At 40.8% G+C, this 16,679-nt stretch overlaps 1 protein-coding gene across 7 annotated transcripts in view; it reads right to left on the reverse strand.

Moving 5' to 3' along the window:
* The window catches only part of Akap13 (A-kinase anchoring protein 13), a 262,036-nt gene that overhangs the window by 87,481 nt on the left and 157,876 nt on the right, over positions 1 to 16,679 (reverse strand). For 6 of the 7 annotated variants that reach the window (XM_041654836.1, XM_041654846.1, XM_041654825.1 and 3 more), the window contains exon 9: positions 1,917 to 1,992. In XM_041654836.1, the coding sequence (XP_041510770.1) occupies positions 1,917 to 1,992 (76 nt within the window). Of the gene's footprint in view, positions 1 to 1,916; positions 1,993 to 16,303; positions 16,400 to 16,679 lie in introns of those variants that run through there. The other variant, XM_041654856.1, reaches the window with a different exon arrangement.

Genomic DNA, 16,679 nt, shown 5'->3' on the forward strand with positions numbered 1-16,679 from the left:
TGGATCTTGCTTAACAGACAAATCCCAGGTAATTTAGCCCTGTAGGTGTTTGCTTCTGTACCAGTAAAATGGGATGACGAGTACATCCCTACAGAGTTGTCCTGACGGTAAACAGCAAATTAGAAATGTAGTAACTAGACAGTGGCACGGGTGGAGCACACTGCAGGTGTGTGGTACATATGCCTAAGTGAAACGCAGGCTTCATTAATCCTTACTGTACGACCACACTGCTGATTCTGGGAGTTATACTGGAAAGGGGTGTTTGAACAATTCATGATTATGACTTGAAAAAAACTGCAACTCAAGATCATTAGGGGAAGGTCCTTTTATGAAAAAATATGTAAAGAGTTTTAATTTTCTGTGAAGAAAGTAATTGTATCAACTCTATGTGTATTTTTAAATACTTTTTTAATAGCTTTTTTTTTTTAAATACACTTTAAATAGCTGCTGGGTAATCTGTAATTACTGGTTTCTTGGTTTTAGGTCTGGGATAGGGTCAGTAAAAACCTATCAAATAATATTTATTACACTCAATGTATTCTACTACACCGTATAAATGGATGGGGGAGTAATACAAGATTAACTGTATGACTAAGTTTTCTAAACCATGATGGGGGCTAGGATTTCAGAAAACTGAAAAGGGGATGTGGTGTGGGACCATGGTCTGTATTCTGTCAATTATATTTTAAATAAAAGCCGATTGGCCAGTAGCCAGGCAGGAACTAGAGGCAGGGTGACCAGAACAGGAGAATTCTGGGAAGAGAAAAGCTTGGTTTTCAGTCCTGTCCAAGCCACAGAAGAAGTAAGATGTGACTGCCTTGCTGAATAAGGTAGCGAGCCATGTGGCTAACATAGGCAAGAATAATGGGCTAATATAAGTTATAAGAGTTAATAAGAAGTCTGAGCTACTAGGCCAATCAGTTTATAACTAAAAAAAAAAAAACTGCAACTCAAATCTACTTCCTTAATGAAATAGATTGAGCCATGATGTCTAGAGGTCCTTCCGTATTTCGAATATTCAAATCCCAAGATTTTACTCAACAATCACATGGCAGAAGTTTCATTCTCGGGTAGCTGGTTATACTTTCAGAAGAGTCCCTGAAATACGCAGCTGTCACTGAGACTTCCTGGAAAGACACTGTGTCTGCAAAGACCGATTGATTAGGACCACTGTGATGTGGAGAAGCTGGAATGTTGCAGGTCCAGAGATTAATTACCTTATTTTGGCTAGCTTTAGCCCCCAGAAGAGCCGTTCCTTATCTACCTCTATGTTGGAATAATATCCTGTGACTAATAGACAAAAGAATCTTTTGGAATATATAAATGGAGCAGACTGCTACCTTCCACTAAACCCAAAGCTAAAAATATCATCAGATGGCATTTGAGGCTTAAAGCAGAGCATCATTCATTCTCACCAAAGTATTTAATTTATTCATTTATGGCTTTCTATATTTTATTGCTATAAAAACTTCTTTATGAAACCGCTTCTAAATCGGAACATGGAATTTGGGGTATCCTGTCTGTGTTCCTAGGCTATGGTCGCTCAAATTTGGCTCTAAAATAAACTATCTCTTAGCCTCTTTGAGACAAGAGCTATAAATTCTTGTGTTAGTTTTTGCATTAACACAGTCAAAAAATAAGAATCACAGGTTTGGTCCACAGCAACACATTCTTATAGTTTACACCACCACATTGCTTTACAAATGAATAACAACTCATAAAGCCACATGAGTTTGACTAATAATTCCTAAAGTAAAATTAAGGGAAACCTTAGTGCTTTTATTTTGATTATGAAATCGTGCTTACAAACTAACCTATACATATGCATGTCTTCTGAATTATTGTGTAATGAATTCCAGAATGGCAGATCACAACATCAAATTATTACTTCAAAGCAGGACTATGAACAGGCCTACCTGAGCTCTGTTTGGAAGCCAAAAGAGATGCTGTTTCACGGCATGGCTCTATGGTACACCAGCTTTCTCGGTTGATCTGGAAGAGAAAAACCATTTGTTTCAGACAATCAGGTAACTGTATAGCTCCAAAAATCTATGTATTGTTCACAACTTCTGAATGTTAATATTTTATTGCAAAGTAATTAAAATTATGCCAAAAGCCCATCAAACTCTACTGTAATATAAACAAGGCAATCTACATTGAGCTAAAAGCTCTGAAAAGACTGTCAGTAATTATGCTTACAAAGCAATGGGAAAAGGTCACAGAATTCAGCACTCACCGGCCCTACAGAGTAAGTTCCAGGATAGTCAGGGCTATAGAGAGAAACCCTGTCTTGAAACACTAAAGAGAATTCCAACTCATTTTCTCATCAAATGATCATAATATCTACAAGAAGTTCGCATCACTTCAGTTAAACCAAAGGCAGCAGGCTCAGAAGGGTAAAACACAGCAGGACTGGCACCCTGAAGTGTGCAAGGCTTGGAAGTGCAAATGGACTCCTTCCCTTAAGACCCACTGCTTACCCACCTTATCATTACAACCTACTAACTTCATTGACGTTTAAGTAATGTGTGCTTTTAAATTAACATGACATTTCTACACTCTGTTCCCAGGACCCTACAACAGAACAAGCAGATAGATACAAGGATCTAGAAAACTTCAGAGACATCCAGCCATCCCACCTAACTAACATGCAGAACGCGTAGCAGGGCATTCTTAAGTGCACTTGGAATATTCATACGGTGACACACAAAACACATCAAAATAAAATAAAACTTCTGGCCTCTAATACATAAGATAAGTTGCAGATTTAACAGGATTAAAATCACAAAAACTTTGCTTTTTTGTTTTAACCACAATACTATTAAACCAGAAGCCCAAATCAAAAGACTGGAATCCCACACCAATCTTAAAAAGAGAAAAAAAAAAGTGTAAAGATAAAACTATTAAGTAACCCACAGTTCATATAAGAAATATTAAAGAAAATAACTGAATACAAATTAAACCTTCTACATAAAAGCTTACGGGATATCACTAACTCTTTGCTTAGAACAAAAAGTTAACACTTCAAATTTCCTTCGCTAAAGAAGTTCCAGGAGTAAGGTAAAAACCCCCTGGATTGATGATGAGTTCTTGCCTGTATGACATCCAAGTGCAATGGTAGCACAGAGTTTGTGGGAGTAACCAACCAACATCTAATCCAAGAAATGGAGCCTATACCCGACACTGCTTAGGTGACCAAGAAGCTGGGACTAGATAGCCCAGAGACCTATTATTGGTCTAAAAATTAAAATGGCCCCTAATGATATTCTGCTATATTCATAGATTGAGCCATCATCAGAGAGACTTGTTCCTGCAGCAAAGGAGAACAACACAGTATGGTAGTTTGAATGTACCAGGCCCCCAGAAACACATAGGAGTGGTGCTAGTGGGAGGTGTGGCCTTGTTGAAGGAAGTGTGTCACTGTGGAGGCAGGCTTTAAAGTCTCTTTTGTGTAAGCGTCCCTAAGTGTCACAGACCACTTCCTGCTACCTTCTGACCAAGAAGTAGCCAGCATCATGTCTGCTTGCACACTGCCACACTCCCAGCCATGATGATAATGGACTGAACCTCTAAACTGTAAGCTGCCACCCAACTAAATATTTTCTTTTATTTTTTTTAAGACTTGCTGTGGTCATGGAGTCTCTTCACAGAACTAGAAACCCTAACTAAGACACACAGAGATCCACAGTCAGATATTTTACAGAGAGTAAGAGACCTTAGCACATTCAATCCTAGGGCTCAGGGAACTCTGCAGAACAGGGGGAGGAAAGAGTGTATGAGTTAGAGAGGATGGAGGACACTAAGGAATCAGGGCCTTCTAGATACACATGAACTCAGAGACAGAGGCAGCACGCACAGGGCCTGTGCAAGTCTGCACCAGATGGGGTCCTAGAGCTAAACAGAAAAGTGGACATGGACATCCCAGAAGCAATCTCCAACTGATAACTGCTTGCAAATGAAACTTTTCTGTTTCTTCCAAGGGAGTCTCACTGTGAAACCAACTACTCTTAAGGGTAGGCTGCATGCCCAGCAGAAGATGGACAACAGAAAATGAACTCAAGGACAAGTTTGGGGGTTCCTTGTCTCATAGTGTTTCACAGAATTTTTCCATTTATTTTAAAAAATATTTTGTTGTATTACTTTTTATTTTTATGTACCTTTCCTCCCTTTTCACGCTACAGGTGTCCTCCCTCCCTCCCTCCCTCCCTCTCTCTCTCTCTCTCTCTCTGTGTGTGTGTGTGTGTATATATATGTCGACCATAGGCAAGTGATCTACCATTTAACTATAATCCTAGCCCACTGAATAGTTTACATATAAATTAGACCCTCAACCAAAGTATAAAATGTTAAATGTTTTTTTACAAGCCCTTTAATTTTCTAATCCCACTGAAATTCAACTGAAATCCTAAATAATGTGAACAAATTAACAAACGGATGAATAATAAGAATGTCAAAAGACAGAGGCCATCCTTTTATTTAGTGGCCTGTAGAATATAGTATGTACTCACTATATTTGTGAGTACTAGTGAGAAAATACTGCACTACTGTGCTGATGACAACAAAGAATTGCATTCAACGCACAGCAAGTTGAATGAGAACTTTGCTGAGCCATTTCTCCAGCCCCGGCAGAAATTCTTTAAAACAAAACCAAAAACAAACAAACAAGTTAAAACAAACAACCAAAACCCAAGTTGTGGCTCACAGAATTTTCTGATTTTTAACTTGCCATCTCTTTGTTACTGCAGGATGTTTCTCTGCTATAAGTCAAGACTAACATACTTCAACATAAAAGTGCATTTTGAAGTGGGAAAAGTAAAAACTCCTTTGCACCTTTATTATTATTATAACAGGAAGAGGTTCATAAACATTGAAATAAATTTAATAGAAATAAAAAAGCTTAAGGGGTTCTCAAATATGAGCGTAGAACATGGAAATGAACCTTCCTGAATGATGTTGCTGCTCTTTTTCTCTCTTCAAGACCCCCAAATTTTTCTGCATTCAAAATTTTAGAAAAGCTAACACTGCCTTAGAACCCCTTTCAATACCAGCCTTGCTGCTCCAGGGTCAACGTCTAAAAGAAACATTCTTCACCTAGAATTTACTGCATTCTCTGTATTTCTCTCATCTTAGGTCCTGGTATGTTACATTTAGTGAGCATATTCTATTTTGCAAAAATACATGAGCATGAAAACAAAATAACGTTTTAAAAGAGAACACATTACGTGATGACACACTAGTGTTAGGAAACACTCTTCAGAAGCCTCAGGCATGTCTGCAGGTCTTGTGACTGACCTTTAGTTCCAGACTCTTTCCAAGGCTGGGTGTGTGTCAAATAAACACAAGTTAGTTAACTGACTAGCTCAAGAAAGCTAAAATCTCAGAAGCACCACACTTTTTAAAAACAATTAGTATATATTATTAATTTTTGAAAATATGGGTACCTGAAATATCTTAATATGATCATACCTTTGTGGCAAAAAATCCTACTTTGAATGAACATTTAAATGAACAATTATACTTGAATGATCATAAACTAATATTCTTTTCAACTTTTCTATAGTTTCGCAAATTTCCCTTTATGGTTATATTCTAATTTTATTTATTAATTATTTTATAATCAAAGAACTTGACAAAAAGAGGCATAAGTTACCATAATGAGTTCAGTTTGCAAAGGTAGTACACAAAGTTCACTGACACTCTTCTCCCCCATTTCCTGTTTTCCAACATCTGAAATTACTATGGTACATTTGTCAGTATTAAGAAACCAACATTGGTACAGTGTTGTTAGTGAAACTCCAGATAAAAGTTTCATGCCTACTGACTAGTATTCAAGATACTGGAAGGTAGTCTGTAAAGCTACCAGAGGAAAAGGGCAATCATTAGTATCACCCAGTCACAACCCCGAGGCTTACGACAGTTAACTGCCTGTAGGATATAATGGTCCAATAGTGACTGAACGTTGACTGGATTTAAGGTCCACTCTATGAGCTGGAACCTATAGCTGACAGTGCTAAAGGCCAAGAACATAGGACTGGGTAAGTCATGGGCTTAGGGGGAAGCCTACTACTATTATCCTGCTAAGGGAACATAGCAATAAAATGACTAGTGACATACTACCATACCCATAGATTAGTGCCCCCCCCCCCCAGCCCTCATCAGAGAAGCTTCTTGCAGTCGACAGGAAAGTCACACAAAGACCCACAACAGCAAAATGTGCAGAAGACTGAGAGATTTTGGAGCACTTAGTCCTAACTAGGATGCTTTCATCCAATCCACCCCTCAAGGCTCAGGGATGTATGAGGAAGAGGAGGGGAAAGAGGGGCAAGTGGACTGAGAAGCTGTTTGCAACTGATAACTGCTGGCAAAGAGAAACTAATTTTCTTCAATGAAGAGTCACTGGGTATATAAACCCGGGTCAGCCCCATGTCCACAAAACGAGCACCATGTTTTTGTTGGCCTTTTTTTTTTTTTTTTGATGGGCAGGGCTTTAGTCAGGCTGTGGCGTACACCTTTAATCCCAGCACTTGAGAGGCAGAGGCAGGAGGATCTCTGTGAGTTCGAGGCCAGCCTGGTCTATAAAGCAAGTTCTAGGAGAGGCTCCAAAGCTACCTGTCTCAAAAAATATAACAAAATAAATAAATAAATTAAAGATGGTGTGGGGGGCTTTTTGTTTTACCTTTTTGATTACTACTGTTTTTTTTTTTTTTTGAGAGAGAGAGACAGTCAAGTTGGATGGGTAGGGAGGTGGCAAGGATCGGGGAAGAGTTGGAGGAGGCAAAAACATGATCAGATTATTGCATGAAAAATATTATTTAAAGAAAAGAAAAAAACCAGTTATCTAGATTCACTTGCTCTTCTACTCATGTTCTTTTTCTCTTGTAACGACAATGATGCACACTGTGTTTATTTTGTATGTGTGTATATGTATGTGTGCGTAAGAATATGTATTCAACCAAGTATGTGCAACTGTAAAAAATTGCATTTTAACATCTTTATTCAAATTCTTGGCCTACAAAACCTAGTCGTTTAGGCCATATAATTCCATGCTTTAGACTATTCACAGAGCCGTATAATCTTCACCATCATCTAGTTTCAGAGCACCGTCATGTCGATAAAAAGAAAGCCAGCATCCAGATCTTTTTCTCTTGGTCCTAGACAAGCACTGAGCCCTCTTCTGCCTACTGTAAACAGTTCTTACAAATGTAGCCATGCACTCTTGATCTTATGTGATGTTAAAGATTCATCTACATTGTAGTGTGTTTTATTAATACCAAAAAATATTCCACTGTATGGGTAGACCTCCATTGTACTTATCTATTCATCATGTTATGAACAACGGGTTGTCTTGACTTTCCAGCTGCTGTGAGCACTAACACGAACATTGTACACACACAATATATACAAGCTTTTTTTAGGGCACACATTTTTTTTTCTCCTGAGGAAACACCTAGAAGTGGACTGTTGAATTGTGGACCTGATAACTTAGACTTTACTTTTTAGGGAATTATGGCTTGTTTTCCAAAGTGGATATACCATTTGGCAATTTTGCCACATTTTTGCCAACATTTTTGTTCTTATCTGTGATTTTTCTTGTCATAATAGATGTGGCCTTGCTTTCCTCCTGAAGCATGTTTTTTTTAAATAAAAGTATTTTTTATTTTGCTACTTTCTTGAAAAAGGAGGCACTAGGGGATGCTCATCATAGATAGCTTTATTCTTCCTTTCCTTTCAAAAAAGATACAACACATATTAAACACATTCTATGATCAAACACTGTCCCAAATCTTAAAGATGTAAAGCCTTGTCCTTAGGGAGCTGAGAGTTTATGTCAGAAGCCTGTCAGTGTGGTCAATAAGCTTGCCTTAGCATTTTGTTCAGTAACCACCATGTGTTGACCAAGACAATGTATGTTACTATGTACAAAATTTCTAGTCCTATATACATCTTTTCTGGTCAAGCTACAAATGTTATATTTAAGACAGATAGACATATAGACATGCACCCACACACTATAGCAGGTGGGCTGACTCAGAGATTATACACCCTAACCCAGAAGCTACAGAACTGTGGGATATTAGGTTTTCTGAAGTTAGGGAAGCAATAAGCTAAAAGGAAAGTCATATCCACTCTGCCTACCATTATAGAAAAGAATTAATTCCAAAAAAGCTGCTACTGCACTGTAGAGATGGCTGCTCTTCCAGAGGACCTGGGTTCTATTTCCAGCACTCACATGCCAGCTCATGACCGTCTGTAACTTGAGCCACGTGCGAGAAAACAAAGAAACAAACAAAGTATGAGGAAAACAGCTAGGACACACCAGAGACTGAGACAGCAGCACTGGGTCTGTACCAGATGGAGTCCTAGAGTGAAGGAAGTGGACGCACTCCCTCTCCCTAATCTAACCGACAACTGCTTGCAATGAAAATTTAGTTTTCTCGAAGGGAGTCTCATTGAAAAAACAAACTTTTTTTTTTCCTTCTCAAGACAGGTTTTCTCTGTGTAACAACCCAAGGGTGTACTGGAACTCAATTTATAGACCAGGATGGTCTTGAACTCACCGAGATCTGTAGGCCTCTGCCTCCTGAGTGCTGGGATTAAATGCGTGCCCCACCACAGTGGCTGAAACAAACCACTTTTAAGGGTAGGACGCATGCCCAGAGCAGATGGCCAACAGAAAACAAACTCAATGACATTTCCAGAGATACCTTTCTTATAAGGTCCTGTGAGTTTTTTATCTTATTTTTTCTTATTTTATTTACATTTTTTATTTCTCTTTTAACCGTATAGGTTCTCTGTGTATACATTATGGCGTCTGGTCTAATATTTATATGGGATTTCTGAATGCAAACAAATGGATCTCTGCATCTGTATCTATTTCTTATGACTTTTCTTGGGCTCTTTCACGTTTGTTTGTTTTGTCCTATTCTGATGTGTTAGGTTTGTTTTACTTGTTTTATTTTATTATTATCCCTTAGGAGCCTGTTTGTTTTCTAATGAGATACAGAAAAGGGTGGCTATGGATAGAGAGGAGTTGGGGAGGAACTGGGAGGAATAGAGCTAGGGAAAGCCATATTATGGATATATTATGTGAAGAAAAAATGATACTTTCAATAGAAGGGGAAAAAAAGACACCTCATAGCCTTCTGAGTGACAAGACTGTCAGGAATCTAAGGGAAGATGCGGCATCGTTGTTGGGCACATGAATCACGTGTATTCACAACCCAGGGCTCCAGAGCATATGTGCATCATCCAAATTAGAGACTTTTACTGCAGATAGTTAGTAAAAGCAAAAAATTCCCAGTGATTTTCACAAGTAGTTTCACTAAGCAAATAATAGAAGACAGGGGTAAAATGAAAGCATGCTTTATTCTCTAGGGTGGTAGGCGAGGGTGACAAGTTGAGTACTGTACTGAGAAAAATCACTAAAGAAATATAGAGACAAAACAGGAAACTGGAGACTAGGCGGGAACACACTGAGGACAAAGACCAGAGAAGAATCTGCACCACGCTGCTCGGGGTCAGGTTTCTTTAGAATACAGAAGGGATGTAAATGGAAAATTGTGGGAAAGGCAGAATCCACAAAAAAGATGCAGAGAGATCCACAACAAACAGACACAGCAAACTTAGAGGAAAAGATGCATAAGATTTCATTAGGTTGAGTCTGAGATGAAACCTGTTTTCTAAAAGGTTTGCCGAGGGGAAAGAGGTGTGAAAGGAAGTTGCAGGTCTAGTTTCATATATTCTTGAGGTAAAGTTAAAAAAAAGTGTAAGAGAGTCAAGACTGCTAGATGACACACACTTAAAGGTGAGGTTAGATTGAGACAGCTCATACTCACAGGTTTCTAACAAATACAAATAGCATATCAGGGAAACACAAATCAAAACCAGAACGAGTCATCAGTTCATAATCATTATGCTGTTACCTAAAAAGAACACATAAGCCTTGGGAATGCAGAGAAAATTGAAATCTTTTGAACTGGTGGTAGGATGTTACTGGTATAAAATGCTAGAGCCACTGTGGTAAACAATGTGGCCATGCCTAAAAACCATAATTACCTTGACTCAGCAATTTCACTTCTGATAATATACCCCAAAGAATGAAAGCAGGGATTCAAACAGATACTTAACACACGGTGGTCAGAGCAGCACCATTCACAACAGCTGAACAGTTAACATAGCTCAGTGATGTGGGATTCCCCTCTGTATGCTATGAATATGTTTTATTACCACTGGTTATTAAAGAAGCCGTTTTAGCCAATGGCTTAGGACAGTAAAGCCAGGCAGGAAATCTGAATAGAGATACAGAGAGAAAGTAGGTGGAGTCAAAGAGACACCATGTAGCTGCCGAAGGACAAAGACGCCCGCTGCCAGCTAGAACCTTAATGTTAGACCACACCCTCGTGGTGATTCACAGATTAATAGAAATGCGTTAATTTAAGATATAAGAGTTAGCTAGAAATAAGCTTAAGTTATTGGCCAAACAGTGTTGTAATTAATAAAGATTCTTGGCAGCTGGGAAGCGAACAAGCAGTCTCCACTTACAGCTCAGTTGGTCAGGGGCGTGTGTATGTGAACAAATAAAGTATATGATATTACAATGAATGTTATTTAGCATTAAAAAAAAGGAAATGCTGACACATATTACAGCTTGTATAAACTTCAAATATATTATGATCTAAGATAGCCACAAATGGACAAACACTACACGGCTCAACATGTGCAAGGCACCTAGAGCAGTCAAAACCAGAAATTGGATAATGGTTTCCAAAAGACAGGAATGGAGACTTATCGTTTAACAGGTGTAAAGTTCCACTTTGGGAAAATAGAAATGTTTTGAGTTATCTAGTAGTGATAGTTATAAAAAAGGTATAACTGTTAATATCACTGAACTTATACCCCAAATAGTTACAGTGGTAAATGTGTTGTGTATACTATATAACAGGTTAAGAAGAACTGAGTGGACAGCAAGAGATGCAAACCTATTTAAACAGAAGTTGACAGGCATCCTACAAAACCAAAATCACAGTCAGTCATCTGAGCTAAATGTTACCAGTCATGGCCAACGCCATTAGCCAGAGGGCACTTTCCATGATGCCATGAGTAAAGAAAGAATGTTAAAAACACCCACCGGCATTTCCAACCACATCCTGTTTAACAGCAACGTGGAGCATATCATACTCATGTGTGAATACTGTGCTTTCCCATGTAAGTAAGATGTCCCATTTCTGCATCACGGATGCAGCAAACTGGTCTGTACCACTCTCACACAGTTCCAGTCTTCATCCTCATGGAACACCAAGGCAACCAAAAGCCACGATATGTGGCTCCCTTAGAAATATTTTCATACAGTTGCTGTAGATCAGATATAATGCCAGTAAAGGCTCAGAATCTAAACCTTGAGATTACTGTTATATTTAATTTCAATATTCTTAAAGTTGTTAGCACAATTAAAAATTATGCTAGCACAAGGCTTATGAATTTGTATTTAAAAATCTTAAAACATCAATTCATTTCAATTAAGAAATATCCATTAAAACCAGAAATGGTGGCTCATGCCTTTAATCCCACCACTCAAAGAGCAGAAGCAGGTGGATCTCCATGGGTTCCAGGCCAGCCTGGTCTATATAGCAAGTTCAATGCCAATCAGGGTTAAGGTAGTAAAACTGTTTAAAAAAAAAATCTACAAAGTTTTTTAAATAGGATTAAGATATCTTATTCTGTAATGTGTAGGCACACTGACCAACATATGAAAAATGACCAACTTCTTTGTATAAAAGTATGTAAAAGTAGGGTGAGAATATAAAGACTCTCACTTGAGAATTTAAGTGGTGCGTGCATCCAATGTAATGTTTCTGTGTGTATGTGTTTGCACAGAGGAAAGGAAGCCAGGTCAGTGTTGGTATCTTTCTCCATCACACTCTATTCTACTGTTTAGATGGTCTCTCACTGAACCTATGGATCTTTGTGAGGAAGCCTCAGGAATTCTTGTCTCCCCTCGGCAGCACTGGATTATAGGTGTGCACTGCCATGCCTGACTTTTACATGGGTGCTAGGGACCGAAACCCAAGCACTGTTACTGACTGAGCACTTTCCCCAGTCTCCCAACATAATTTTAAAATACTAATAGAAAATATTGAATTTCAAAATAATGTAAAAGTAATTGGTGAAAATTACTGAGAGGGTGGGAGAGAAAGAAGCAAAGAAATTACAGAGAAAACCTGCTACAAACTGTGAGGCAAAATGAACTCATATACTATCATGCATCTATCCAAACTGCCATTAAAAGGATTCCCATATTGGCAAAGAATTCATCAACATAATGTCCAGGACTTCTTGCAACACAAGTTTATGACAGAAAGTAATTTACACCTGTGCGTGTGTATGTGTACACCCATGTAATAAAAGAAATGGGTCAACTCAAAGGAGGGCAAGGACAGCAAGAAAATGCATGGGCTGTGAAGAGTTTGACCTGGGGTAACATATAGGTGAAATTACTGGCTATTCTAATCTGTTTTCCTGTATGTGAAACAGATAATGATTAAAAATGCAAACATTCGCCGTGTGGTGGTGGTGCACACCTTTAATCCCAGCACTCAGGAGGCAGAGGCAGGTGGCTCTCTGTGAGTTCGAGGCCAGCCTGGTCTACAAGAGCTAGTTCCAGGACAGGCTCCGGGAACATTCAATGCTTATGTCTCATCTATTCTTTCCTTATTTTATTCCACTACAAAATCATGTAACTATGTTGGGGTCTGTCATAATGGGATTCCCACACTGCCAGAATGACTGTTTTAAAAGCAGAGTAAGAAAGGATCCCCACTGGCTGCCTGCTTTTGTGCATCAACTCTGTCTCCAGACATTTTACAAGAAATTTGCTGTTTGCTATGCAGGATGTTCCTGTCAGGATGCACCTATCAGTTTCTCTCTTCCTCAGGGATTCTGCCCATTCTTTCTAGAGATGTTCCTTCATCCTCCATATAGCTGTCTCTTCCTCCTCTGGAGCACCGCCCCGATGGAGCACCGCCCCGATGGAGCACCGCCCCGATGGAGCACCCTCCTTGTCTCTGTCCTCTCACACAGTTTGCACTTGTTTCTCTGGGTACTGTTGCTCTTAGGAAGAGACCCTCAGACTCAGTACCTGTCTGTCCTATGAAAGGTATTCAATGCTTTTTTAATGTACGGTTCCTAGTCATGCTTCCAGTATTTCTTCATAGAAAATGGGGTAAAAGTCACTGCTTGACAAATAAGGCTTAAGTCGAATAATTCACAGAAAAGGCAAATATAAATATAGTGTCTCCAAATTAAGAGGCCTGAACTCAGTTAGCTTTACTAATATAAAACTTTTATGCCTTACTAGGATGCATGATACTACATATTTTTAAATTTCTTTTTATTTGATTTAAAAAAATTCGAATATTTTTTTATGTGTATGAGTGTTTTGCCTGTATATACATATGTGCTCCAAGTGTAGGACTGATGCATGTGAAATTCAGAAGGGAGCTTTGGAACCCCCGGAAGTGGAGTTAGGGATGGTTGCAAGTCACCATGTGGGTGCTGGGGACCAAAGCCAGAAACTCTGCAAGAACAGGTGCTTTTAACTGCTAAGCCTCTCTCCAGCACCTGTTTATTGTTTTAAGTATAAAATAACAGTTTTCGTCATGACATTTAAAGTTATGACACTGCACTTTGCTATTTGCCCCCATAACCATCTCTCTTTTCTCCCCACCGCTGCCCCTGATTTCAGTGCTCCCTCTACAGCTCTCCCCAACCCCCCACTGAGATGGGGAAGGAGAAAGGAGGGGAGAGGAGAGGGAAAGAGAGTGAAGGATCCTAGAAAGTAGCCTTTCTACATTTATTATATAAGAGGGCAAAACAGCAAAGGGTAATTGTTATCTCTCAGAGGAAATGACTTTTCAGAGAAATTAAAACAAACTACATCTTTGGAACAAGTTCAAACACCAAATTACAAAGTAGGGCTGGCAAGTTCAACCACCTGACAGTGGCTATTAGAGGACAAGGACACCGCAGCACAGCACAGCACAGCACAGCACACCACAGCACACCGCACCGCACCACACCACACCGCACCGCACCACACCCCACCCCACACCACACCACAGCACACCACACCACACCGCACCGCACCACACACCACACCACACCCCACACCACAGCACACCACACCCCACCACAGCACACCGCACCGCACCACACCACACCGCACCGCACCACACCACACCACACACACCACACCACCCCACACCACCCCACACCACCCCACACCACCACCACCACACCACACACACACACCACACCACACCACACACACCACACCACACACACCACACCACACCACACCACACACACCACACCACACCACACACACCACACCACACACCACCATAGCACACCGCACCACACCACAGCACACCACACCACAGCACACCCCACCACACACACACACCACACCACACCACCACACCACACCACACCCCACACCACACACACCACACACACCACACCACACCACACACACCACACCACACCACACCACACACACCACACCACACACACCACACCACACCACACACACCACACACACCACACCACACCACACACACCACACACACCACACCACACACACACCACACCACACACACCACACCACACCACACACACCACACCACACACACCACACCACACACACCACACCACACACACCACACACACCACACACACCACACCACACCACACCACACACACCACACCACACCACACACACCACACCACACCACACACCACACCACACCACACACACCACACCACACCACACACACCACACCACACCACACACACCACACCACACCACACACCACACACACCACACCACACACACCACACCACACCACACCACACACACCACACCACACCACACCACACCACCACACCACAAATCACATCTCTTGGTGCCACACCCAATGTGGGGTTTCACTGGCTTCTGAGCTCATCTGCCAGCTTCTCAGGGAGGGGCTGAGGTAACCCATACCTGAAAGGCCCAGGGAAGAGGTTTGAGTGTAAGGTGGGCCCCGGGGCTGTTTCAGCAAGTTTAGTAAGTGCTTAGCTTGGCACAGGGGGGGAGGGGTGGCAGTGCAGAGGGTAGGGGCTAAGTGGATGAAGGTGCTTGCTGAGGACCTGAGTTTGATCCCCAGGACCCACGAGGTAGAAGCACAGAACAAACTCCCTTAAGCTGTCCTCTGACCACAACAGGTGAGCCATGGCACACCGACATCAACACAAATTTTAAATGTAATAAAAGAATCTGGTTATCTCAAGTACTAAATTGAGTTGATAGCTATTATAGATTTCTACTATTTCTGTAACCCAGGCATTATATTAGCACTTTATTCAAAATTACTCCTTTTCTACTTAAACAGCTCCACTCTCCCAAATTTAGCTGTCAGGTTCTTTTGGCATTAGTGAAGCACTTGGGTGACTTCCAATTTCCCTGCCTTTGCCAGAAAATTGCTAAACTTCCAAAAAGCACTTCATGAGTTGTCCAACATTCCCAGACTCTGGTCTTTCCGAATGTAGAAGTTCTTACTAATTTTAGATTCAAGGATACCTTCAGTGAACAATTAGCCTGTCCAGAGTCTCCACCTCCTTCCTGCTTAGACACCCAACATTACTAATGATGTGAAATCAAACAAATGCAGCTTATCAACAGGCAGAAGCAACAGCAGAAAAGGAGTCAAACTAAAGGAGCAGGGCAGCTGAGCCACACTAGTGTGTAGGCTGACTGGAGACGCTTCCAGGAGAAAGAATATGGTCTTTCCCCCGGGGAATGAGCAATGAGACAGCAGGAGAACAGACAGGCAAAGACAGACACAGACAAAAAAGGACCAAGAGACAGAAAAGGAAGCCCATAGAGAAATAGATTCAGGAGGAAGGGAGGTAGAACTGGATTGTGGGGATGGGGCAAGCAACAAAAGACCGAGGCATCCAGCAAAGGGTAACTCTGAATTCCCTCTTTGTGATCTTCAATACTCTCCTTGACCCTACTTGAAAGCAAGTAAAACTGTTTTTCAGTAATGCGTGTGCACATGCGCACACACACAGACAGACACACACTACTTCTGTTAGATGTTCCTTTAAAGATTCTGAACATCACCTCCTCTTGCTCTTCTATCACTGTTAGTCCAGGCTTTCTCACACTTCCAGTTTAGGAAGGACCAAGACAAGGCTACTGGCTACAAAGGGAAAATAGCCTGGAGACCTTCAGATTGAATAAGGTGTGGCCCCTTCTTACCTTCAGTAACACCACGTCCACAGTCCTGTCCACCTTGGAGATGTCACACAGACTATAGCGTCTCTTGTGCCGCTCATACATTTTGTCCAGATGCAGAAGAGACAAAATGTAGACGTATGCCTACTGAACCCAGGGACCAGTGTGCTCACACAGGTCCAGAATTCCAAATTTCTCACAGTGGGCAGGAGCAGACTTCTGCTTTCAGATTCCTCTATATAGAAAACTCTCAGGTTAAGAAAATTAAATTAGAAAAAGAAAAAAAGCAGAATCCAATTCCATGAATGGAGTGAGAACTTCCTGGCAACTTCAGAGTACTGAGACGATGAATTTACAGTTCATACTATCAGCAGTAAGTGCCTCAAGACCGTTGCTGTGC

This window comes from Microtus oregoni, unplaced genomic scaffold, assembly GCF_018167655.1.
Source record: "Microtus oregoni isolate MIOR12 unplaced genomic scaffold, Mior012 000000F_ref0000247, whole genome shotgun sequence".
Lineage (NCBI taxonomy): Eukaryota > Metazoa > Chordata > Mammalia > Rodentia > Cricetidae > Microtus > Microtus oregoni.